A 25,914-nucleotide genomic window follows, 5' to 3' on the forward strand; every position below is an offset into this window, starting at 1 on the left:
CAAATTACAATTCAACATAAAAATTGACAATAAAAATGTTGCTTAAAATATACATACACAGATACATGCACATATATGCATACATATATATCTGGATACTTTGAAATGTACACCTAAATAATTCATGCAGTGAAGAGAACATTACAATGAAAATTACATAATATTTTGAGTGAATGACAATGAGAGCAGCACATAACCCTTGGAGGGTGCCGTAAAGCAGTACACAGAGCAACTTACAGCTTTACATGCATTTCCTAAAAAAAAAGATTGTAAACAAATAAGTATTTAACACAAAAAAACTATTAAAACAAGGGAATAAAATGATAAAGGTATGAGGGAGAAAATGGGCTTCCCAGGTGGCACAGTTGTAAAGAAGCCACTTATTGATGCAGGAGACACAAGAGACTCAGGTTAGATCCCTGGGTCAGCAAGATCGCCTGGAGAAGGAAATGGCAACCCACACCAGTATTCTTGCCTGGAAAATTCCACGGACAGAGGAGTCTGGCAGCTTAGTCCATGGGGTCACAGAGTCAGACATGACTGGGCATGCAGGCATGCATTGTAATAATTATAATACGAGGGAGAAAAGAGTAAAGAGTAAGAAGTAATGTTTTTAAAACAGGAATACAAGCAAGAAAATCAATAAAACCAAAAGTTGCTGCTCTGAAATGACTGACAAAACACACAAATCTCTCATGAGACTGATCAAGGAGAAGAAAAGATACAACAAACAGTAGTAGAAATTAAAATTAGGAAAATTTAAAGGCTCTAACTACAGATAGACAATTTTTAAAAATAACAAAAGAGTACATGAACAGAGATATACTGAGACTTGAAAATGTAAAGAAATCAATAATCTTCAAGACAATATAAAATACAGTGGACTCAAGAAGAAACACAAACTTAGAGATGACTACAACTTGTAAAGAAAGTGAATGAGTACTCCATCTCTTACCCCCACTCCAAATCCCAGACATTAAATCAGACAGCTTTATGCACAAAGTTTAATCAAACTTCAAAGAACTAATAAGTCCTATCTTGCCCAACTTTCCCAGAGGCTAGAGAAAAAGAGGGTCCAGTGGGAATGGGGAAGACTGCTAATGCATTTTATTAGACAATTCAGCACTAATAGCAATTTCAAAGAAAGAAAACATGAGAAAGGAAAATTACAGATCTATCTCACTCATGAAAAAGATACAAAGATCCTAACAAAATATTGAAAACTAAATCTAGCAGTGCACACGAAAGATAAAATCAATATGTCATGATCAAATTGGGTTTAATCTCTGGCCTACGAGGGTGGATGACCATTAGAAAATTTGTCATAGATCAAACTGTAAGATTAAAAGAGGAAAACAATCTGATCATTTAAAAGAATACAGGCAAAAAGGCTTTGATAAAATTCACCACTTGTTTATATTAAGAATTAAAAAAGAAAACCACTTAGGAAACCAGGTATACATAGAAGGACACTTCCTGAGTCCGAGGTGGGCATACAGCAGAAAACACCCCACACGCCCCTCACTCTGCCCCTTGCCACAACTCTAGTTGAGAATGTGGTTGACTCTGCTTCACTTCCCAGCTTCCTACATTACATGGTCTGACCACATGACAAGGTTCTGGCCAAGGGAAGTTGGGTGGAAGTGGCTGTGGCAATTACTGCTTATGCCTTAGAAGGTAAGGAGTGTACCTTTACCCTGCTCTTTTCTCTTCCCCAGTGGCTGGAATGCGAATGTGAGGGTGGCAGCTGGGGCAGCCCTCTTAGCCACAAAATAGAATCACTCACTTGAGGATGGCAGAACAACTGCTGAAGGAGGCGGAGACTCTAATACCCATCAGCCACCACAAGAGCCTTGGTTGTCATTGAGAGTCTTTGTTACAGCGTCTAAGCATATCCTCTATATACTATAGTGCATTTCTCAAAAACCTACAGCAAATATCTTATTTAGGGAATAAAATTTAGGTAAGGGAATTTTAGAAGTGTTTCTGTGAAAATCAGGAGCAAGGCAGTGCCCAGCACCAGCATTCCCTATCACAGTAGTAGACATCCTAGCTATGACCATAAGGCAAGGAAAAGGAAAGGATGGGAGAGACATCATCAAAGACACTTTGCAGACAAGATGATCGGCTAAATACAAAGATGAAGGAAATTCACAGACAAATCATTACAACTAAGAAGTGGGACCCATGAAATGAGCAGGATTAAGAACCCAGAACCAGACCCACATGTGTACTTCAAACTCTGACAGCTGACAGGGAATGCATTGCAGATTATGGGTGACCATATTTGGGTTTTGCAATAAATGGTGCTAGAAAATTAACTGTGCATATGATAAAAAATTAATTCCTACCTAATGCCATTTACAAAAATCAATTCCAGGTTCATTAAGGCCTCAATGACAAAAAGCAAACCTTTAAACCTTTATAAATAGTCTAATGGCACATCTATTTAACCTTGGGATATGGCCAAGGCACACAAAGGCAGTAACAATAAAGACAGTTGATAATTTTGACTATATTAAATTGAAAACTTCTGTTCAACAAAAGTCACTACTCATTTTCTGCCATGTGTATTAAGTGCCCAGCAGACATCAACCTTGCACTGGACACTGGAAGTAAGAAAGACCTCCTCACCATGAGACTTACAATTGTGCACACATGCTCTCTCTCAGGGTTAGAATGAGGGTCAGACAGGGTCAAAAACCCATGTCTAGGGCCAGGATATACACCTTGGCTCCCAACCCAAATTCCACTCCCTTTCTGTTACCTCTGTGGGCTCCCCTCTAAGCAGAATTGCTTTTCCTCCTAGGAAGCTCAGACTGATCTGCCCCACTGGTAACAGCTGTAATGGCAGCCGCAAGATGAGAGTTGGCAAAGCATCGCCCTCTCTGGTCTCAGGCTCCTCCGCCTGGTGGGTCGGTTGGGACAGACATAAGGGTTCCAGTCTTCAGTGGGAGAAAATCCAGTGGCCTGCAGGTTGATGAACGAGAGTGGGCAGTGGTGTTTCAGGGCATGCCTTGTTCCTAGGAGCTCAGGCTGTGTCGCCAGTGCTGTCCACAGTCTAGGTATTCTTGTATGAGGCGTTTGTATTGTCCTCCTTCTTCAGCCCACTCTCACATTGCCCAGGAAACCATGCCTACAGCCCTCATTTGAGGTTTGTGGCCCCTCTCTTGGCTGTGAAACACCAGTGCATCATCTGTTAAAGATACTGTCCTCGAGGTAACAGACTGCTTCAGTGCTGGCAGATAGCAACATTCCCACCCTCTGTGGGTAGTCTTATTCTGTCACTTAACAAGAAAGTGACAATACTCTTCAAGAAAATACCCATGATGATCTGTGGTACGTTCAATTCCCGCAGGTACGTAGTATCCTAGAATTTTAGTTGTATGCTTGAAAAGACTTGAGATGATATATATTCTAAACTCATTCTTTGTTCATTGGCATCCTGGCAAATCCCTGGCTACCAACACTTTAAAACTTTGGAACAACAATAAAAACAAAAGTTTCAAATATATGACTTTGAGTTTCAAGGGTAAACAGCTAAGGAACTGAAAGTGGTGGCTCTAGCCAAGGGGGTTGAGTGTAGAGTGTCCCTTCCTCTCCCACAGCAAGATGACAGTAGATGATCTTTCTAGACATGGAAGCAAAGTTTGGAAAGCCTGAAAACAGAAGTCACTGAAGTGGTGGCTTCCAGGGAGAAGTCTGGAGAGTGGGGAGGGATGGGGATTATGATGGATTTCTCTCCATTGTAATCAGATATAGCTACTGATTTTTACTCATATGTATGCATCACTTTGATTTTTAAAAAATACAATAATGTGGTTTTCTCTTTATTAATGGCCAATTAGTAGTAATCTCTGTTAACATTTATCCAAGAGAGATTCCCAATAATGTAGGAGAAATGGAGTCCAAGAAAATTAGATTCCATTGCTTTGAACAAGACAGCTGCGGGGAGTAGAAATCTAACTGGTGCAGATGGCATGCTTGCTAGTGAAGCCACAGTGGTGAAGCCACCCCGACTGGCATCAGGGTGGTACCTGTGGCACACGGAGACCCAGAGTGGTGTTGCCACCAGCACAAGGGCACAGATCTCCCCGACAAGGCCCACTGGGCTGATATGCCCATTTCTAGCCTTTCCAAACAAAAGCAGTAATTCCTGGAGATAATTGGTTTCTCAGTGGTAGATTGACACCAACCAAACGATGATGCACTGTTCAGAGTGCCACGTGTTAATTTTTGGTGGAAATAACATCCCCTCCACTGCCTCTAATGTTCACAGCCTTTACTCAGGGCCCCCTGCTTCTCAGGATGCTGCTACTGAGGAAGCGAAGTCACTGGTGATGAGTGTGAATTTAGAGGTACAGAGGCACACGGGGAGGGCTACACAACCCCTGTACAAGGCACCCACACTTCTCTGGAGGAGGCGGCCCCCCGCAGCCCCCAGACACAGTGTCTCCCCTCCCGGGACAGCACCACAAACACTCTGAACCGCCTTCTCATTTGTTCCAATGCTGACCAAGTCCCCTTGTGATGATGAGATCTCTCTTTAGCACGTTAGTCACCGATTAATCTGGAAAGTTGCTTCTAGGCGAGAAGCTATTTCTTGGGTCTTTCCATTATGAGGTAATCAATAAGTAACCCTCCTTAGAGATATCTTATTTCCATGTCCTTAAGAGCTGCCTCACTCTGTCCCCAGGCATAGTGTACACTTTCCTCTAGGCTTGGGCAACCTAGCCACCGACCCAGTCAGCAGCGTGGCAGCCCTTGTCCACAGGAACCCCTTCATCCCCACTTCTGTCCACTCTAGTCTCTACCACCTCATCCTCCACTGCGTCAGAAGTTTCCATCTGGGCTGGCCCCTCTGGCTTGACAATGTCACATGGTCCAGGCCTTTCCCTCTGTTCTCTTTCCTCCTCACCCAGCTGCATTTTTAAGAGTTCCTGATCAGTAGTCTCAAGAGTCTTCTCCAACACCACAGTTCAAAAGCATTAATTTTTTGGTGCTCAGCTTTCCTCACAGTCCAACTCTCACATCCATACATGACCACTGGAAAAACCATAGTCTTGACCAGATGGATCTTTGTTGACAAAGTAATGTCTCTGCTTTTTAATATGCTATCTAGGTTGGTCATAACTTTCCTTCCAAGGAGTAAGCGTCTTTTAATTTCATGGCTGCAGTCACCATCTGCAGTGATTTTGGAGACCCCCCAAAAATAAAGTCCGACACTATTTCCACTGTTTCCCCATCTATTTGCCATGAAGTGATGGGACCAGATGCCATGATCTTAGTTTTCTGAATGTTGAGCTTTAAGCCAGCTTTTTCACTCTCCTCTTTCACTTTCATCAAGAGGCTTTTTAGTTCATCTTCACTTTCTGCCATAAGGGTGGTGTCATCTCCATATCTGAGGTTATTGATATTTCTCCCAGCAATCTTGATTCTAGCTTGTGCTTCTTCCAGCCCAGAGTTTCTCATGATATACTCTGCATGTAAGTTAAATAAGCAGGGTGACAATATACAGCCTTGACGTACTACTTTTCCTATTTGGAACCAGTCTGTTGTTCCATGTCCAGTTCAAACTGTTGCTTCCTGACCTGCATACAGGTTTCTCAAGAGGCAGGTCAGGTGGTCTGGTATTCCCATCTCTTTAAGAATTTTCCACAGTTTGTTGTGATCTACACAGTCAAAGGCTTTGACATAGTCAAATAAAGCAGAAATAGAAGTTTTTCTGGAACTCTCTTGCTTTTTCAATGATCCAGTGGATGTTGGCAATTTGACCTCTGGTTCCTCTGCCTTTTCTAAAACCAGCTTGAACATCTGGAAGTTCACAGTTCACGTATTGCTGAAGCCTGGCTTGGAAAATTTTGAGCATTACTTTACTAGCGTGTGAGATGAGTGCAATTGTGCAGTAGTTTGAGCATTCTTTGGGATTGCTTTTCTTAGGGATTGGAATGAAAACTGACCTTTTCCAGTCCTGTGGCCACTGCTGAGTTTCCCAAATTTGCTGGCATATTGAGTGCAGCACTTTCACAGCATCATCTTTCAGGATGTGAAATAGCTCAACTGGAATTCCATCACATCCACTAGCTTTGTTCGCAGTGATGCTTTCTAAAGCCCACTTGACTTCACATTCCAGCGACAGAACTGAACTGAACTGATCAGTAGTCTCATGGTGTGTCCAATGTTCAGAGAGGTATAGGACTTGCATTTACAGACTAAACCAACGACAACTCAGTATTCACATACAGTCAACCCTAGATTTTAACATTAACTTAAAAAATCAATTTGTTTGTTCAGTTTTGTTTTGTGAACTGAGTTTCACAGACTTCTGGATTTTAACCCACTTCTGCACCCCCACATCACTGTCCCATCAATGGAGCTCTCAGTGACTTCAGCAGGAGCTCTGCAATGGAAAAATCATGTGGAGATCATGGTTAGGGTTGTTAGACATTGGCACAAGGCGGTATTCTCCCCTTCCATCACGTAACTTAAAGCTAGGCGGGCACTCAGGGCAGAAGCTGAGAGCAGACAGATCGCATGAATGAATCTCCATAGGACAGGTGGGGACGGGAGCTCAAGGGCATGGGGCCACCAGTCATGGTGACCAGTCCACCTCCTATTCCAGCCACACAGTCCACCCCAGCCTGGGATTCTGCTTCACAACCTGACCTACCACACCCCTGACGGGAGCTGGCATCCCTGGGGGAGAAATGTTCTGAGAAGAATTCAATATAGAGTAAACCAATTCATCCAGCTTTAAAAAACTAAGACGTGGAAATGTTACAGTTAATGCTCAACAAGGATGCCATGTTTAGCACTTGTCGGAGGGGCTGGAGAATGTAAACCAAAATCCAAGAAAATCACACCACTGGAGGCACAGGCAGAGTCTTTTACTAAGTTAGTTGGTCAAGATAATACCGAAAGATCCCAAGCAGGCTTATGCAGAAAGTGCTGTTTCTTGTCGCTCAGGTTGACAAGGAGCAGGAGGACATGGCTGTTGAGTCTTAACTGCAGCATATATGCTACTAGCTGTTCATGTTTGTCTGGACCCTGCTCCACTTACTGACTTCTAAACAACCTTATTTCTATTTAATAATGAAGGATTTGCGATTACTTACAATTTCAGACACTGGGATTTGGTACAGTTACATGGCTTTTTAGACTTTGTGTCCAATGAACTAAGAGTTACTCTATAAAGATTAAAAAAGAAAATGTATTCAGATCATTACTCTTCAAAAAGAGAATTAGCTAAGCAGCTGGTGTTTTTGAACAAAGACTGAAAATCTCAACACCAGAGAGTTATAGGTATCATTTATCAGTGCCAGGTCATAAGATGGAGCAGCATGCACATTCACGATGTGAGAAGCAAGCCTGGCCAGGTCCAGCTGCATGCCCAGGGACCCTATTGCTGCTCCCTCCCCAAGCCTGCACACCTAGTCTAGGGGAGCAGATGGCTGAACTCGAGGGCGCAGGCCCCAGGGAAAGTGAAAGTGAAAGTGAAAGCATTAGTCCCTCAGTCATGTCTGACTCTTCACAACCACATGAACTGTAGTCTGTCAGGCTCCTCTGTCCATGGGATTCTCCAGGCAAGGATACTGGAGTGGGTTGCCATGCTCGTCTCCGGGGGATCTTCCCAACCCAGAGACTGAACCTGTGTCTCTTATGTCTCCTGCACTGGCAGGCAGGCTGTTTACAACTATGACACACACAGTTTTGGGGAGCAGAGGAGGGAGAGATATTTCATATCACTGGGGCCTTGGACCTTCCCCAAGCTTCTTCCATTGATCTGTTTAAAACTCTATTGTGTGTGGCCCCCCACACCAAATAGATTTTTAATTTTGTATTTTTCAAATCAGTTTTGAATGTTATCATGTGGGTACTGGGGACTGCCCTCCTAACTGTTCCTTTGGGGATTAGCCCAGAAGCCATCTTCAGGGGCATCAGAAGGGGAGAGGTGAATGTGTGCTGGATACTGCTAAACTGCGGGCTAAGAAACGGACAAGCTCCCAAGTGCTGCTCAGAAGCACTGCTGCCTGGGGGACTTGGGATGTTGGCACTGTGCGGTGGTGGGTAGATCCTGGCGTGGAGGAGCAGCACTCATGCCCAAGCACCGGCTGTGATCGGGGCTGTCCCTCCTTGGGGCCCGCGGCCCTCGAGTTCAGCCTCCTGCTCCCCGAGACTGTGTGTACAGGCTTGGCCTCTAGCACTGGCCGCTTCTAAGACCACATCTTGGTCTTGGTCTGCTCGGGAGCTACGGCAGGGCTCCTGCAGAGCCGGGAGCCACCCTCTGCCTGTGTGCCGTGCCCTCACACATGCAGCTGTCTTCAGTCAGGGAGGGCAGTCTAACCTCGGCTCAGGCCCCCCGCCCCCATGCTCTGGAAGCTTCGCTCATCAGGCCCCCGCCTCTCTTCTCACTGTCTGTTTCCGTTTCAGGAGCCCTGCCCTCTCCCATTGGAAACCGGAAACGGTCACCGACTCCTGGCTGAGTTACTGTGTTGCTTCTGCTGGAGATGGCTCCCATTTTTCAGATCATGCCGCCACACTATGTTGTTGAATCTTCACTAACTTATCCTTCATCTAGTCTGGTTTCCCCTTCACAGAGAGGAGAGTGGCAGCCTTCTATGCTCATGTGTGCCTGCGGGTGGCAGATCCGGCTACACTGCCCCTGGTCCCCCAGCCCGGATCAGAAGTGGGCTGCTCAGAGGAGGGGGACATGGGCACCCATGTCACCACTCTTGCCCTCAGCCTTGCCTCTAAAATGGGGCGTGGTGTGGCCTGGCACTACCTGTCCAGAGGAACCAAAACTCTTCCCTTTAAAAATGGGGTAGGGGCCCAGGGAGACACTCCAGTGGTGACCTACCATAATTATGGAAGGAGAAAGTGCAATTCAATGAGTATCTATGGTGTAGGAAGGAGCCAACAGGCACTGACTGTGAGATCGCTTTGTGGCTAGACTGTCATAAGCGCTTCAGGGGAATACCAAAATACATATATACACATATATTTTAATTTACACTGCCTGTTCTAGAGGAATAATTTGGGGCATGAGCTATATATACTTGAAAAACTAGAGAACAAAAGATATTATATAATCAACTATCAAATTATATGATATAGATTATAAATGATATAAAATTCGAGGACAGTTTAATAGAGATGAAAAAACAAAACTACTCCTGAGAGAAGTAGAACTTGACATTGACTTTCGAGGGTGTGAAGTTTTTTTGTTATTTATCAAAAGGATGTTTCAGTTGAAATAACAGCATAAGCAAAGATACCACATCAGGGATGAGCAAACAGTGCCTGAAGGGACAGTAAAGGGACAAGTTCATTGCAGTGGATTAAACTGGAAAAAATTTCCATGGCTCTAATATTAATAATATTTGACTACTCTTCTATGCCAACCTGAAAATTAAAGGACTAGAGGAGATCTGGACAACTCTGCCTCAGAAAAGCATTATAAATAAACTAACACCATGAGATATGACCTCATCTTTAAGAAAAAATTTCCAGAGAAGCAGACTCTTGAATTTTATAATGTTCATTATGTTACCAAAAATAAAGACATCAAGGACATATCAGAATTCACAGTAAATGTCTGATTGATAATTTGATTATTAAAGCCATGCAGAGTTACAGGACATGAATTTTTATTCATATGATAAACTACTTAATAAGTCAGCCAGTTTACCACCTGTATCTCAAGAATAGTGACGGGGTGAACCCATATGGACTGCTTGCTGTAAGGCCCAAGCTGGCCTGCATCTCAGTCATCTATCTCAGAACGTTTAAACCATATGGGCTGACAGAATGTCCTTTCTCACCTTTGAAGAATGTTTTCACACCTTTGAAGACACCTTTGTTTGACCTTGTTGTCTAGTGAAAGTTAAAAAAAAAAAAAGCCTAACAAAGCATCTAAAGAGGTCTAGCAAATTAGTCATGGTTGGGAACTCATACAGAATGAAACAGCCTGCAAACGGTTTTCTGACAGCTCCCTCGCCACAAATTAACAAGTTGGTAGAGATTCCAGTATGCCATCAGTACTGTGGATATAGAGATAATAATCATCTGGCTGATTCAGTGGCATGACATCAAATCAAGTAATTATTTGCAGCAAAAAAATACAAAAACAAAGCTCATGTTGTTCCTGGCAAACCTTCCTGGCACATAATTTATAATAGAAAAATATTTTATGGCCTGCGTAATTACTTCACAATAGAGAAAACCTTGTAGAGACTAGGAAGAAGGCAGGGGGAGGGTGGGAGTAAGGGGAAATGCACTGAATGAACATTTCCTCATTGCCGCTCCTCTGTGGAGAAGTATAAAACCTGCAACACAGAGAAATTTCAAACGGCACTCTAACTCTGAGAGCACACATGAAATAAAGTATTAGAAGCGCCGACTGCCCTTGGGTGTGGTAGACATGCTAATGCACGTTGTGTGCAATACTATGGGCTGGATGCTCCCAGATTACAAGCAAGGTAAAGTACGTATCCTTAGGATCTGAAAATCCTGGGTCATATGGTGTAACCAAAGATGTAATACCATCAGCAAATCTAGAAGTTGCTCACAGAGTTGTTTGGTCCACAAACATTATGAGTCATGACTACAGAACCAGTTACAACAGCAACCACTGATCCATCATGCCAAGATAGTGAAGCCAGGAGAATGGCTCCCATAGCCTTAGTCAGTCAAATTAAATGAGAGTCAACACCTGAGGTGGCACAGAATTACAAACAGCTCCACGACCAGCTGCTAAGACTGAAGCAGCAAATCACATGAACAACTGACATTCTTGGGCGACGATGCAGAGGTATGTGTTAACTGAATCCCACCAGGTCACCAGAACACCACTAAGTGGCTCACCTAAGCATCTCACTCTCCTCACCCTCATCAAGGTCACAGCGAAGACGTGCCTGAAGGCAGACACTTCAGGAGGCTGGGGGCACTAGAGACCAGAATACATTTCCTAAATTGCTGGCCTGATTTCTTTCAGGCCCTCAAATGTATTTTTTCATTAGGCTGTGTGCCCCAACATCTGGAGGCAGGAAGAGATGACCCCTCCATAACCAACTAGATGGCTCCATGAACAAAGGGGGCTGCTCTATTCACTGACAGCACGTGAGTGTGAACTCAAGAAAGTTTCAACCCACTTGGTTAGTTTAATTAGTTACAATTACAGACATGATTTTAAAATGGCAAGACAAGGTCCCAGACAAGTGCAGCCATGTCCACCTGCAGATCATGTGCCTCGGACCCTGCCACTGAACGTGAGCAAAGGCAGCGGGCAGAGGCTGCCGTAAAGGCACGGAGACTGCGGTCAGCGTTAAGTGACTGCCACACCATTACCTGTGTTGATGACAGCAAAACAGAAAGAGAGCAGCCACTTTTAAACCAATGTGCTCTCAAGACAGCTAGGACCGGCAGCAAGCCTCTGAAACACTGACACTAGACGCTGGGTAGAGAGCGGGAGTAAATGAAGGTTACAGACAGCCTTTCAAGCAACCGCAAACCAGATACTCACAGCAACACCGGCAGTGCGCTGCTGAACGTAAAAATCCTATTTTAGAAGTCATGAAGGTTTGCAGGTAAAGCTAGTTTTAAAACTCAGAAGAAAATCACAAATGTACCCAAGAGCCTCTTAAACTCTTACATTAAAGTGACAATTGCTTTTAATTCTTACCCAGCCAAAGTTATTTTTGGTGGTGGTCCTGGAAGAGTTGATCCTGAGGGGAAAGCAGACCCGTTGAGTGCAGATGGTAAGGCCCCACTGTCAAGCTGTGTCAAGTCAAAGGCAAGCATAATTTGAATTAGTATACATTTTAAAAGTTTATTATACCTCCCCGCCCAGGTACAGACAAAAATGATTTTCTTCTGGAGATTTATACCACGATCCCTTTACAGCAACATCCAGGCGTTGTTATCACCATGGTTCTGCTAACACCTGAGCAGGTTCCAGCCAAGGGTTTCATTAGAAGTGACAGGAGTCCAGCCCCAATCACCTCACCCACCAGACCACAGGACGCCCTGGGGTGAGAAAGCCTGACTGTGGGCAAAGCCTGAAACAGGCCAAGGATTCAGGGCCAAGGCATCTACAAGCTGACAAGCAGTTCACATAGCTGTGAGCTGGTTGCCCAGTGTTATTGCAACAGACATCTTTCTTTTTCACTTTTATGAGCTACAAATTTGGAAATAAATTCAATAACATATTTATATAAACTAAACATGTTCTTTAGTTATTATGTTCTTAGTATAACACATTTGAAATCTCATTGGCAACCATTACTTTTTCATCTAATCATAAAAATTTTGTAATCAATTTTAGCATATTAAAAACCAGTATCCTAATCTTTGCATTATCCATGTCCTTTGCTTTCTTGGTTCTCATGTTCTTTTATTGTATATTATCCATTCACATGGCTTATAGGGAAAGGAAAGGGTAGCAAAATCAACACTGACCTTTATTTTCTTAAAAGAAGCTTGAAGAAATTTTAACTGTTGAATAAGTTTAGATTTTGAAATTATTTGTGTATATCACAAACATCCTATCCTTGTCCCTTCCTCCCTGAAAACTTGACATTTTAAAACAAGCTTTATGTAAGAAACACAGTTTTGGAATTTCCTGGTAGTCCGGTGGTTAGGACTCTGTACTTTCACTGCTGAAGACCTGGGTCTGATTCCTGGTCAGGGAACTTCCCTGGTGCCTCAGACGGTAGAGCATCTGCCTACAATGTGGGAGACCCGAGTTCGATCTGTAGGTTGGGAAGATCCCCTGGAGAAGGAAATGGCAACCCACTCCAGTACTCTTGCCTGGAAAATCCCATGGACGGAGGAACCTGGTAGGCTACAGTCCATGGGGTCGCAAAGAGTCAGTCATGACTGAGCGACTTCACTTTCGGGTAACTAAAATCCCACAAGCCACTCAATGAAGCCAAAAAATAAAAAAAAAAATAAAAAAGAAGCAGCCTGATCTTGGGAAAACACAGTTTATCTATCTTCCTTTTCTCTCTTCTGCTTCTTTCATCACTGTGTGTAATCATTCCCTGGTGGGGCCTGAAGATACTGAGAAACCACCCAGGGTCCAACTCCTTCATGACAACTCCCCCACCACAGCCTCACAGGGGAGTCACTGCCAGGACCACCCTCATGGGTCCTGGGGGAGTTGGGAGGCTCTGCCTCCCTCTCCCCCGCTTTGCCAGAGGGAAGTGTTCGCCAGTGACTGCAACTGTTCCCTTACAGGCACCCAGACGCCCAGTCATTGGGCCCACATCTCGTGGCAGTCCACGAGGAGGAGACTGCTCTGGACTTTTGCCTTCTTTTGAGGAAATGATTTCACAGTTCTTGAAGTTGAGACAATTCTCTGAATAAACCAGATATAATTTCTCTCCTTCTCTCTTGTTTGGCCCCAAAGTAAAGCAGAGAAAAAGAGAGGTCTTTTGCGCTGAGCCCACACTGTGCATGCTCTTCCGCATGCAGCCACAAGGCTCACCCCTTCCTCTCTCTCGAGACTGCTCAAGGGTCACCGTCTCAGTGGCGCTGACATGGCCACCTTGCTTAAGCTCGCCACCTGCCTTCCTCCTCCCCAGGCGCCCACCTCCAGTGCCCCTCCTCTGCTCTCCTAGCAGGGTAGAGTATAATTTATTTATTGATTAGGTTTGCTCATTGTCTGTCTCCCACACTGAAATGTAAGCTGTGGGAGGGCAGAGCCACTTGTTCTGCTTTGATTTGTTTTGGGGGATTCACTTAATATTGGCTCACTGATGTAACCCAAGTGCTCAGGCATGCTGCCCTATTGAAGGCCACCCTCTACAAAGGCCTGACACATGTTAGCTTTGCTCCAGCCCTCAGTCCACAGATATAACCAAGAATTGCAAGATCTCTGCTCTATGGAGCGTGTATTCCTGTGGGCGGATATAGGCAAACAAACAAACTGAAGAACACAAGACAGGGACAGTGTTGTGCAGAGAATCAAACAGATGGTCCAGTGGCCGTCTACACTGGGGACGTACGGAAGGCTCTTCTGGAGAGGGGACATCTTACATCAACACTTAAGGAAAAGAGTACATTCGTCTTATATTTAATCTATGCACATTATGGTGTAATCATAAAAGCATTTTAAACTAAAGAGCATTTTCCTGATGTGGAGGAAGGTGGAAAATATATTCTAGACCAAGTGAGGGGTACATGCTGATGGGTGTCAGGACCACAAAGGACACATTCAGCAAATGGGGCAGAACCAGGGTCCAAAGGCCATAGGGATGGCCAGGTCGTCTCACAGAGCTGGCAGAGAAGGGGGTCTTAGACTCACTCTGCTACTCCCAGTGCCTGACATGGGGTGAAGGTGTTGGATACTCGGTTTAACCACTGACTGTAAAACAGAGGATAAATATACTTTCTGAGTAATTCAAACTTCAGCAATCAAAATTTCAAGAGACAATAATACCCTATTGTATTTTTTTTTTATTAAAGCAATAACTCACTTGTTGTGTAATGAGATTTAATTTTGCTGGTACTGGCAAAAATCTTCCTACTAAAGTAGTCATGGGTTTAGGGACATCTGTAAGGAAGACAATTACAATTAATTGATAGTATATATTGTTCCTTTTCCACTTGCACATGGAAGAAAGTACAAAAATGATAAGGTATCATGAGTTTAACATGTGCAAAGTCATTTATACTTCTCTTGATCCTATTCATGTTTTCTATAAAACCTTTCTGGTCACTGTTTTCAGCTTGGGTTTTTTTGTTTGTTTGTTTTTACTTATTACACCTTTTTTCTTTCTCATAATGCTACTTAACTTGAGCTTTCAGGGATGTTATGCTATGAAATGTCAGTGCCCAGGTCACGGTGCCCTCAAGTGCTGCAGCACTCACCGGGGAGGCACTAGATGCGTCACATTTCCAAAGGAAGCAACAGCACCATCTGTAGGATGACACATGAACTACTTGCAATTCATGTGTCTTCTTCCTCAGGTACTAACTTGCTGTTGCTGCTGCTAACTCAATAGGGTGTAAACACTCATTAGGATTTACATTGGGATTATGTAAATAGTCATAGGGTGTAAAAACTCATAGTTCGCTCATTGGGAGCAAACTACTTAAGACTGGAACCGATACCTATTTCTTTGGTCTAAGAGTGACATGAAGAACACCGTGAGACTACGGTCCCTGTGAAATTCCATGTTTGAACTGGAGTGACAGGAGACGTCTCCTGATTGCCCACCTGCTGAAGGCTTATGCCTCCTTTGAGTGGTGTTTCCTTGAGATTTACGTAACTGAATGCATCTATTTCATGGTGATATTTAATGTGTACACAGCGACAAAGGAAACTAGGCTGGGGGCTGAGCAGTTATGATGATATGCAAGGAAACAGATGAGGAGAACATTATGTAAATCTTCCTTCTGGAGATGATCTAAGGCATTAGGATTTTGTCGTGTTCCAGAAGGAAGGGAATTGGGAAAGAAGCCTTCTCTGCCTGTGTAGAGGGTCAGAGCTGCCTCTGACCCACGGGGACTGGAGCCAGAAAGCCCACGGCTGGTGTGCAGCAGAGTGCCCCTGGAGGCGCATTGCATCATAGAAAAGTGAATGACTTGGAGGCATGCTGCTTGTCCCTGGGTAAGGAGACTCTCAGGAGTCACATTCCGTCTTTTTGCCCTGGGCTCCAAAGGCTCACTGAAATGGCATCAGGACTTAACATTGACTTAAATTATGACAAGGTCAATGAATCATATGGTAATGAAATACTCTGGTTAATTCAAGCTTTAGGGTAACACAATTATGTACATAGTACACAGAGATGCCCAGTTTTATGTACATAGTACACAGAGATGCCCAGTTCTCGAGTGTGTCTAACTTTTGTAAACACAACCTTAAAACTATGTCATTTGACCTTCCTTTAATCATCCATAAGTCATTTGATGGTAATCAAGTAGTTATATATTATTTATTATTATTGCACCAGTTTAAAGAAGTTTCTAAATAAACCAGTGGCAGATAAGTCAGCATTTGATAGTTATTTCAGAACTCATGATGATTAAAGCAGAGTGGTGGTTCTCATTGACTGCATGGAAACATTTACATTAAAATGTATATAATTTTTGCCACATCTGAACTGTCAACCCACTGCCTAATCTGGGAAAGTTTGTTTCAACCCAGGTACCTCTGGCCACACCACTCATGGGTACGAGTTGTTGCCTGTTAGGATCACAAAGCTCTACAGCTAGCAGAAGGAGAGGACAGCTATCTAAGAATTTGAGATAGTCAGAACAACATACATAAATTAACCTATAAAGATATATTTTTCTAGTCTTAACTCACTAATATGGGCTGCAGGGGTTGCCAAATTGCCTAACTGCTTATTTCACTTTCACTTTATATACAAAGCCAAACATATTCACTTACCAACTTCCATGTGACATATGACATATTTTTCTATTAATTTACTTTGTACCTGACTGTAGATAATTATTTTGGTCTTGATGCTGAGGAACCAAATGAAGTGCTTTTAGTTCTCTTGTGCCAGAACTGTCTATACACAGCATTTGTGTACCCCCTTTCAACTGACATATCACCTAAAATGAAAAATAATGATCAGGTTTCATTTTTAAAAAGATATCCAGTAATATGAACCTAAGTAAACCTAAATCTGAGACCACAGTCTTAATCCACAATTTGTTTTAATGGAAAATGGTTAACTATAGATATATTCTCACTTTTTTACTCTACAATAACATGCTCTCTGGAGGGACCACAGGGCCAAAAAATCCCTGGGGAAGTGTTTTGTGAGATGTGTTCAGTGTGTTAACAGAAGTTCCTACTCAAGCCTTTCTCTACAGGCATAGGCTTAGGGTAGGGAACAGGTGAGTATGAGCCAGAGCTTCTGTTACCTGTCCACCGTCTTCAGGAATGGGGAGAGTGTGCTGATTTGCCCAACCTGGCCCCACTGAAATCCAGTTAACTATATGAAGGGCTTTGTCCCCCTGACTCCATCTCTGTAGCTGGTCAACTACTTAGAATAATCTTTAAATTTATGACAGTTGTTCTCTCCTGCCACATGCACATGTTATTATTTACCATCTACTGTGTTTTTAAGATACCCATTTATTTCATTTCCTACAAGTACAGTTTAGGAAGTTTAATCCAAGTTCTGGAAAATTCCAAGAAGCCATGTCAATCTTTCTGGGCCTGACCAGCACCCTGAGATCATCTAGTTGGATTCTGACCATATATAAATCCTCAGCAAGCCTGGTGAGTCAGCCAGTCCACCACACTAGTCAAGCCGAGCATGGACTCAGCCCTCCCCGGGTGCAGCCTGTCCATGACAATGTAGCATGAACATGAAGGTAAGAGAAGTCACTGTTTCTGACTGCACATAGCTTCTAATTCTGATGTTAAAACCACAAATACCTAGAGAAGCTATGGTTTCTGTTGTTAGGTTGCCTTCAGGTTTCCTAGACAGGAAAACCCAAATAAGCGTAAAGGATCAATGTCGCCAAAACAACACACATACAACCTATATTAATGAGGTGCTGATCACCAGCTCACACCTTCATATCATCCTGACACTGGATAAGAGGCCAGCATTCATGTTCCATTGGAATTTTATTTGTATTTAGAGGATAATTATAGCCACACACGCACAGGGGCATAGGCTTTGGCTGAGTGGACTGTCCAGGCCTCTGCCTATTGCACAATTCTGGACTCCTGAAGGACACAATCCTGTCCCTCCTGTGAGCATTCTAACATTACTCAGGAGTCCGGTGTAATTGGAAGAGTTCTCATCCTGTTCACCTGATCTAAGTGTCCCAGAAAAGTTCTGCCCATTCTCAAGTATTTTCCAGTTAAAGTACACACCTTAGGTTTAAGGTCTCCTTTCTTGGAATAGAGAGCTGATGGTGGGGACAGCAATTGGTTCTTTGGACATTTTGCCAAATAAATGCTTGGGGCTGGATTCCCTGGTTTCCCTCCCTTTCTGGTCCTCAACACACCACTTACAAGCAGACTACGAAACATCTCTGTTTTCTGATCCATAAAATGTAGATAAAAATAATGTCTACCCTACAGAGTTTGTGTGTATTAGTAGCTCAGTCGTGTCTGACTCTTTGTGACTCCATGGACTGTATCCTGCCAGGCTCCTCTGTCCATGGGATTCTCCAGGCAAGAGTACTGGAGTGGGTTGCTGTTTCCTTCTCCAGGGGCTCTTCCCAACCCAAGGATCGAACCCAGATCTCCTGCATTTGCAGGCAGACTCTTTACTGTCTGAGCCACCAGGGCAGATTTGATAGATTAAATAAAATGACAAACATGCAAACCTATCACATAAAGCACAAATGTTACTGATTCCTGTCTTACTTGAGTGTTAGTTGGTAGGAGGGATTTGGAGGCAGGCAGGCAGGGAGAGCAGCTTCTGCCCTGCAGCCACAGAACCGCAGCTGCCCCCTCCCACCAGCATGCCAAACCACACAGGTGAGCAGCTGCTCCTTTCCTGGGCCAACCCTGGGTCTGCCTGAACTGAGGTGACTTATGGCTTCTCTCTTTAATGAGTACAGCAGTGTCCTAATCTTTGATTTACTAAGATCGAGTAGAAATGAGAAACTTAGATGTGAAAGAAACATTAGAAAGACTCTAATTATATACCTCTTTTCATAGATAAGACAACCAAAAATGCTGACTCAACAAGTAAACAGAATGCAGAACAATGACTGAAAATATTTTACTGTTGACTTAGTAATGATAAGGGTCATTTAACACAATGTTAGTCAGACACATTTTCTTTGGCATAATTACCATTGGGTTAGACTCTTTCTTATGAGAGCAGCCAGAGGCATCCTCTGCTCCTTGAGATGATGGGAACTTGCAACATGACTCCTGGGCCAGAGGATGCTGAAAAGTTGCTTCCTCCAGACTGTTACTTGTGATAGAACCACCTGCTTCCTTGATTTCAACCTAAAAAAGTAAACGTGATCTTAGAAACCACATTGTGGACACTACACTTTACAGTTGCATAATATAGAAAATTCTTTGTAGAAGTTACATTTTTAAAGTAAAGAACATCCTTATGCTTAGCGTCCTCTCTTCCCCACTATTAATTTGTCCTCTGGGGCGACAAGTCATCTGACCATCCTAGCTGGGGATCGAGAACATCCAGAGGATCAGGACCATCTGCCCATGAGGTGTGGGGATGTGACTTCCATGTAACCCTCTTGCTGTTTGAAAAACATGGTGTGGGTAATTTGAGAAGATTCTGTGATTGGTCAGCTCCCCCCTTGAGCTTCTTGACAACCCCCTACTACAAAAGAGCTGGCTGCCTCCTGGGACCTTCCTTAAAATTGCCTAAAATGCTTCTCCTTAATCATCGTTCTCAGAGCACGCTCATTAAGTTGTATTAATGTTAAAGTCTGTTTTGCTTTTTCCTCAAGAAGCCAGAAGTCTTTGCTGATGTTTTAGTGATATTTATATTTTAACTTGGAGCTTTCCAGGTGGTGGTAGTGGTAAAGAATCCTCTTGCCAATGCAGGAGACTTAAGACATGTGGGTTTCCCTGAGTCAGGAAGATCCCCTGGAGGAGGGCATGGCAACCCATTCCAGTATTCTTGCCTGGAGAATCCTATGGAGAGGGGAGCCTGGCGGGTACATACAGTCCATGGGGTAGCAAAGCGACTTAGCACACATGCATATTGTAACTTACAATGTATTTATAGAAATGTTTACAATTAAATAGTAGAGCTTCCCTCACTGAATGGTAGAACAATAATTAACATGAAAACAGGGAGGGTAGAGAGTAATTGCCAGCTTTATTTTTTAAGCTATCCTCTGCAACAACTCAGCGATACACCAGCAAAAAAGTACCAAAACTAGGGAGAAACACCAATGCTGTCATTGAAAAATCAATGGAATTTAAAAAACTAAGTAGTCTCGATGCTTTTAAAAAATGACCAATTAAAGTGTTTCAAAATTATAATTATATATATATACTATAATATATATATAGTCAACTAGCCAACCTCAACTAGCAAACTTCTATATATAATATATAATACACTATAGATATAATATATATAATTATAAATATATTATTATATATGATGTTATATATAATAAATATATTATAATAACAACATATAATATATAATAATAATACTGTGATATATATTATAATAACACATATAAATATAGCATAAATAAATATATAATATATTATATTATATATCAATATTATATCAATTATTATATAATATATTAGCTATATTAATAATTATATTATTATATATTATAGTTATTATATATTATATATTATATTATATATGATTATATATACTACATAATACATAATATATTATGTAATAGTTATATTGTATATTATATATTTATACATTTACATATTATATAATTGTATTATTTATAATATATACAATTATATCAACTATTGATACAATATATTCTATTATATAATTATAGTAATATTACTATAGTTATATATTAATATATGTTATATATATTATATATAACATATAATATATATAATATTTATAATTATATATGTCCATAGTGTATTATATATATTATATACATATTATATATAGAAGTTTGCTAGTTGAAATCAGCTAGTTGACTACATACATACTATATATATTATAGTAAATATATACATATATAATAAATTTATATATATACTATAGATATAATATATAATTATAGTATATATCTATATATTATTATATATTATAGACTATTATTATGCTATATATTATTATATATAATATTTATAATTATAATTATATATTATATCTATAGTGTATCATATATATTATATATATTATATATAGAAGTTTGCTAGTTGAAGTCAGCTAGTTGACTATATATATAATGTATATTGTAGTAAATATATTATATACATATATATTTATATATATACTATAGATATAATATATATAATTATATATTTATATCACATTGTTATAGTATATATTAAATTTACAATTATATTATATACAATAATATATAATAAAATGTAATATACAGTATACATTAATTATATATAATATATATAAATAATATATATTATTTATTATAAATTATAGTATATAATATATAATATAAATATATATACCAAATATAATATAGATAATAAATATAAAACACATAAATATATAATATATAATAAAATGTAATATATATTATATATTATATTAATATATATTGTTATATTAATATATTATATATTTTTAAGTGCTTCTTTTTAAAATGTGATAATGTAAGGAGATCAGGAAATAGCAGTCAACCCAGAATTTACATGGTCTCTCCCCCTCCTTAACCTCCATCTGCACAGACTGCCTGTTAGGACAGGTGAATTTTCCCAAAGGCCAGGAGGCAGATCATAAAGTCCTTCAAAGAAGATGGTGATTCTAAGGTAACATTCTGAAGACCTTCTGTAAAATCACAACAGAGACAGCTATCTTTCAAAGTGTGGGGATTGACTCAGACTTGAAGATCATCTGACTTAGAATCTGGGACCCAAACAATTAATTATTTTCATGGACTGGTAAATCCCTTAACACAGTAGACTAGTATCTAGGTATAAATCTTTTTAAAGATATAGGAAAGTTTAGCAATATTTCAAGTTAAAACTTTTTTTAGACATTTCAAATTTTACAGAAATGTAGAATTTTTCAATTTTCTTCTGCTTTCTGCTTTGGAGAATTTGTCATGTGCATGTCATCAAAGTTTAGATTTTGGTTTTTAGGGAAGAATAATTTTATTTTTTAAATTTATCAAAGTTTAGATTTAACTTATCTTCCTGTAATTAACAGATACTTATACAGTAAATACATCAGTTCCTCAACCTCATGCAACTGATACCTGGACTACTTATAGTATAGTAAAACCCTACTTTTACAAAATAAACAGAGGTCAATATGTGAAAATGAATTTCTAGGAAGGAAATTAGCAACTGACCCTGAATATTTACTGAAAAATAATTCCATTCTGTTTAAATGATAAACATGTTTGTGCTAAATCTTTTTCATTTTATTAATAAATTTGGAAACTGTCAAAATAGAATCATGTGACTCAGATGGTAAAGAATCTGCCTTCAATGTGGGAGACCTGGGTTTGATCCCTGGTTTGGGAAGATACCCTGGAGAAGGGCATGGCAACCCACTCCAGTATTTTTGCCTGGAGAATCCCATGGACAGAGGAGCCTGGTGGGCTACAGTCCACAGGATCACAAAGAGTCAGACATGACTGAGTGACTAACACTTGGAATTTGTCAATAAAATTAAAAAAAACAACAACAAGAAATATCATCCAAGTAGTCCCTCCTTTATTTTGCTGAAGTTGAATTACATTAAAAGAGAATTTGCTATTTTAATTTCCCTTCCCGTTTCCCTATTCTTTCCCTTCCTGTCCCTATTTTCCCTTCCCGTTCTGGTGAACACCGAGTCCACTCGGCACAGGAAGGGAACTGTGCTTGGACGAATAGGCGAAAGGTGCTGGGGCACAAGTTTGGCCTGGTAGCAAGATGGAATGTCCCACACTTCAAGCCATCTGAAAAAGACTCTGAGAAAGACCTCTGTGCTGACTGAAGTCTGGAGGAACAAGGTGTGCTCCCTGGTTTCTCCAGGCCTCAGCCTCTCTTCCCCAGCTTTCCTGTGCACTAAGGAGCAGGGATTACACTAAAAGAAAATCAGAAAACAGGAATCTAAGCTCCTGCTGCTATGGTTTATGATATACAAACAAAGTCAGGTTCCAGCCATCTTAATACCAACTCAAAAATGTTCCACACAGGTTTAATTTATAACTTACTAAAATTAGTTAGTGGTTGAGTAATCTAATTTTCCAAACTAGATCCTTTTGGGGGGCCAGTACACATTTCCTTGGAAATCCTTTTCTTCCTTTAAAAATTGACTTTTTACTTTCAACAAAAACAGAAAAGGGGAATTCCCTGGTGGTCCAGTGGTTAGGACTCTGTGCTTTCACTACCCAAAGCACAGGTTCAAAATAAATAAATAAATAAGGACAAAGCAGAAAATTACCAGTGGTTATTCACAGCAAAATAGGGTAGCTGGCTGACAATTAGCATGAATTCATGTAGACTCCGATTTATATTATATACACTTGAGGAACAGCTACTTACTAGCAGAGGGAAGCTCTAACATGGTGATTTCACGGCTCACCAAACACAGGTACTAACTGTAAGTCCTACCTAGCAGCGAGTTCTAGCTGTGGAAAATTCTTAAAGAGATGGGAATACCAAGCCACTTTTCCTGCCTCCTGAGAAATCTGTATGCAGGTCAAGAAGCAACAGAACTGGACATGGAACAAAAGACTGGTTCCAAATTGGGAAAGGAGTATGTCAAGGCTGTGTATTGTTACCCTGCTTATTTAACTTATATGATGTATCATTCGAGATGCACATGAAGCACAAGCTGGGACCAAGACTGCCAGGAGAACTATCAATAACCTCAGACACAGATTCACCACCCTTATGGCAGAAAGTGAAGAAGAACTAAAGAGTCTCTTGATGAAAGTGAAAGAGGAGAGTGAAAAAGTTGGCTTAAAGCTCAACATTCAGAAAGCTAAGATCATGGCATTCAGTCCCATCACTTCAAGGCAAATAGATGGGGAAACAATGGAAACAGTGAGAGACTTTTTGGCTCCAAAATCACTGCAGATGGTGACTGCAGTCATGAAATTAAAAGACACTTGCTCCTTGGAAGAAAAGCTATGATCAACCTAGACAGCATATTAAAAAGCAAAGACATTACCTTGCCAACAAAGGTCCGTCTAGTCAAAACTATGGTTTTTCCAGTAGTCATGTATAGATGTGAGAGTTGGACTATAAAGAAAGCTCAGCACCGAAGAAGTGATGGTTTTGCACTGTGGTGTTGGAGAAGACTCTTGAGAGTCCCTTGGACAGCAAGGTGATCAGCCAGCAACCAGTTCATCCTAAAGGAAATCAGTCCTGAATATTCATTGGAAGGACTGATGCTGAAGCTGAAACTCCAATACTTTGGCCACCTGATTTGAAGAACTGACTCACTGAAAAAGACCCTGATGCTGGGAAAGATTGAAGACCAGAGGAGAAGGGGATGACAGCAGATGAGATGGTTGGATGACATCACCAACTCGATGGACATGAGTTTGAGCAAGCTCTAGGAGTTGGTGACGGACAGGGAAGCCTGGCGTGCTGCAGTTCATGCGGTTGCAAAGAGCCGGACGTGACTGAGCGACTGCTCTGAGCTATGAATTACAACCCTTATAAATCTAAAGGGGAAAATATGTAAAAGGCCAGTGCATGAAAACTCATACTGCACTTGTTTTCACAGACACTAGGGCTTCTTTCCTACAGCTGCCTTTAAAACGTTCTAGGGACTTCTCTGGTGATCCAGTGGTTAGGACTCCCATTTCCATAGCAAGGGGCACAATTTGATCCCTGCCTTCAGAGCTAAAAAAAAAAAAAAAAAAATTCTAGTTGTTTCCCTCTTTTGTTTTTAATCCCTGCTGGGTTAGGCCATATATTTTTTGTTTTTTAAATATTTATTTGGCTATGCACGAGTTCTTAGTTGATGCACGTGGGATCTTCGATCTTCCTTGCGGCATGTGGGATCTTGGGATCTTTAGTTGTGGCATGTGGGATCTAGTTCCTTGGCCAACGATTGAACCAAGGTCCCCTGGATTGGGAGTGTGAAGTCTTAGCCACTGGACCACCAGGGAAGTCCCTGAGTCAGGCCAGATCTGACCTGGGGATGAAGGACCTAATTCACCATCAGGGAGGATGCCTGGCTGGCTAATACATCTCGCTTTAGCAAGGGATGCGCCTTGTTGGGAATGGTGAGTCCAATAACGATGCTACTGACAGGAAAAATTGAGGTAAAAGCCGAAAGTCCTCCCTCTCTACTGGAGAAGGGGAGCAGGAGGAGTTGCGCGATGTGGATCTTACTGGAATCACGCGGACACCGGGGTGGGCAGCTCCCTCCCTGGCCCAGGCGCCCAGGGGCACGACGGCAGAGCTCCTGTGCGGGGTGAGCAGGGAGGACAGGAAGTGGACGTTGTAGGCCTGCGGCTGCGGGGCGGCAGGAAGAACGGCGTCTTCCAGGGGGTTGAGCTCCGGGAGGTTCGGGTACTCCCCCAGGAGTCCTTCGTCTTCGTTCTCGTCCACCAGCAGCTCCACTTTGACCTTGCTCTGGCAGTCCCCGCCGAGCGCGGGGTTGAACGCGTGCAGCAGGGACTCTTTGGGATCCGCAGGGCCCAGGTACGCGTCCTTGAAGACGTGAAAATCGTCTTCCTCGTGCTTTACCGCCACGGCAGTTTTCAGGGGAAGGTTTTCGGGAACAAACTGACTCTCGGCGCTGAAGAGGTCTGTCACCATCTCGTCTTCGGGGCTGGACATGCTGCCCAGCAGAGGGGCGTCTTCCATGGCCACTGGGGGCGCCGAGGCCCGGGCATCGCCCTGCACCTGCAACGACGCGGCCCGGTCAGCGGCGGCCCCCAAAGGGCCCTGCAGCCATTCCGAGGGGCCCGCGGCTCCTGGGATCTGATCCGGTCGCCCGCCACTCCCAGGGTCTGGTCTGGGGGTACCCCCGCCCCCAGGATCTGACCGGGGGCCCCGACGCCCCCAAGATCTGGTCCAGAGGGCCCGCCGCTCCCAGGGGCTGACAAGGAAAGGGTCTTGCGGAATGACAGGGGAAGGGTCCCGCCGTTCCCGAGGGGCCGACGGGGTCGGGGGCCGCCGCTCCCAGGGACTGGCCTGGGGGTCCCAACGTCCCTGGCGAGGACGACCGGAGAAGGGCTCCCTGCTGGCTCGACGGGCTGACAGGAGCAGTGTCCCGCCGCTCCCAGAGGAATGACGGAGGCAGGGTCCTGCGGTTCTCCGAGGGGCTGACTTGGAGGTCCCGCCGTCCCTGACAGGGACGAAAG

The 25,914-nt window shown here is 42.3% G+C and overlaps 1 protein-coding gene across 1 annotated transcript in view; it reads right to left on the reverse strand.

The window, feature by feature from the left end:
- TESMIN (testis expressed metallothionein like protein) overlaps positions 1-25,914 on the reverse strand; it is a 40,185-nt gene that overhangs the window by 14,116 nt on the left and 155 nt on the right. Inside the window, exons 2-6 of the mRNA XM_043452370.1 lie at positions 24,938-25,453; positions 18,785-18,943; positions 16,449-16,569; positions 14,478-14,554; positions 11,681-11,775 (exon numbers count right to left, since the gene is read on the reverse strand). Coding sequence (XP_043308305.1) covers positions 11,681-11,775; positions 14,478-14,554; positions 16,449-16,569; positions 18,785-18,943; positions 24,938-25,414 — 929 coding nt within the window. The 5' untranslated portion in view covers positions 25,415-25,453. The remainder of the gene's footprint in view (positions 1-11,680; positions 11,776-14,477; positions 14,555-16,448; positions 16,570-18,784; positions 18,944-24,937; positions 25,454-25,914) is intronic.

Source organism: Cervus canadensis, chromosome 29 (genome assembly GCF_019320065.1).
Source record: "Cervus canadensis isolate Bull #8, Minnesota chromosome 29, ASM1932006v1, whole genome shotgun sequence".
Classification (NCBI taxonomy): domain Eukaryota; kingdom Metazoa; phylum Chordata; class Mammalia; order Artiodactyla; family Cervidae; genus Cervus; species Cervus canadensis.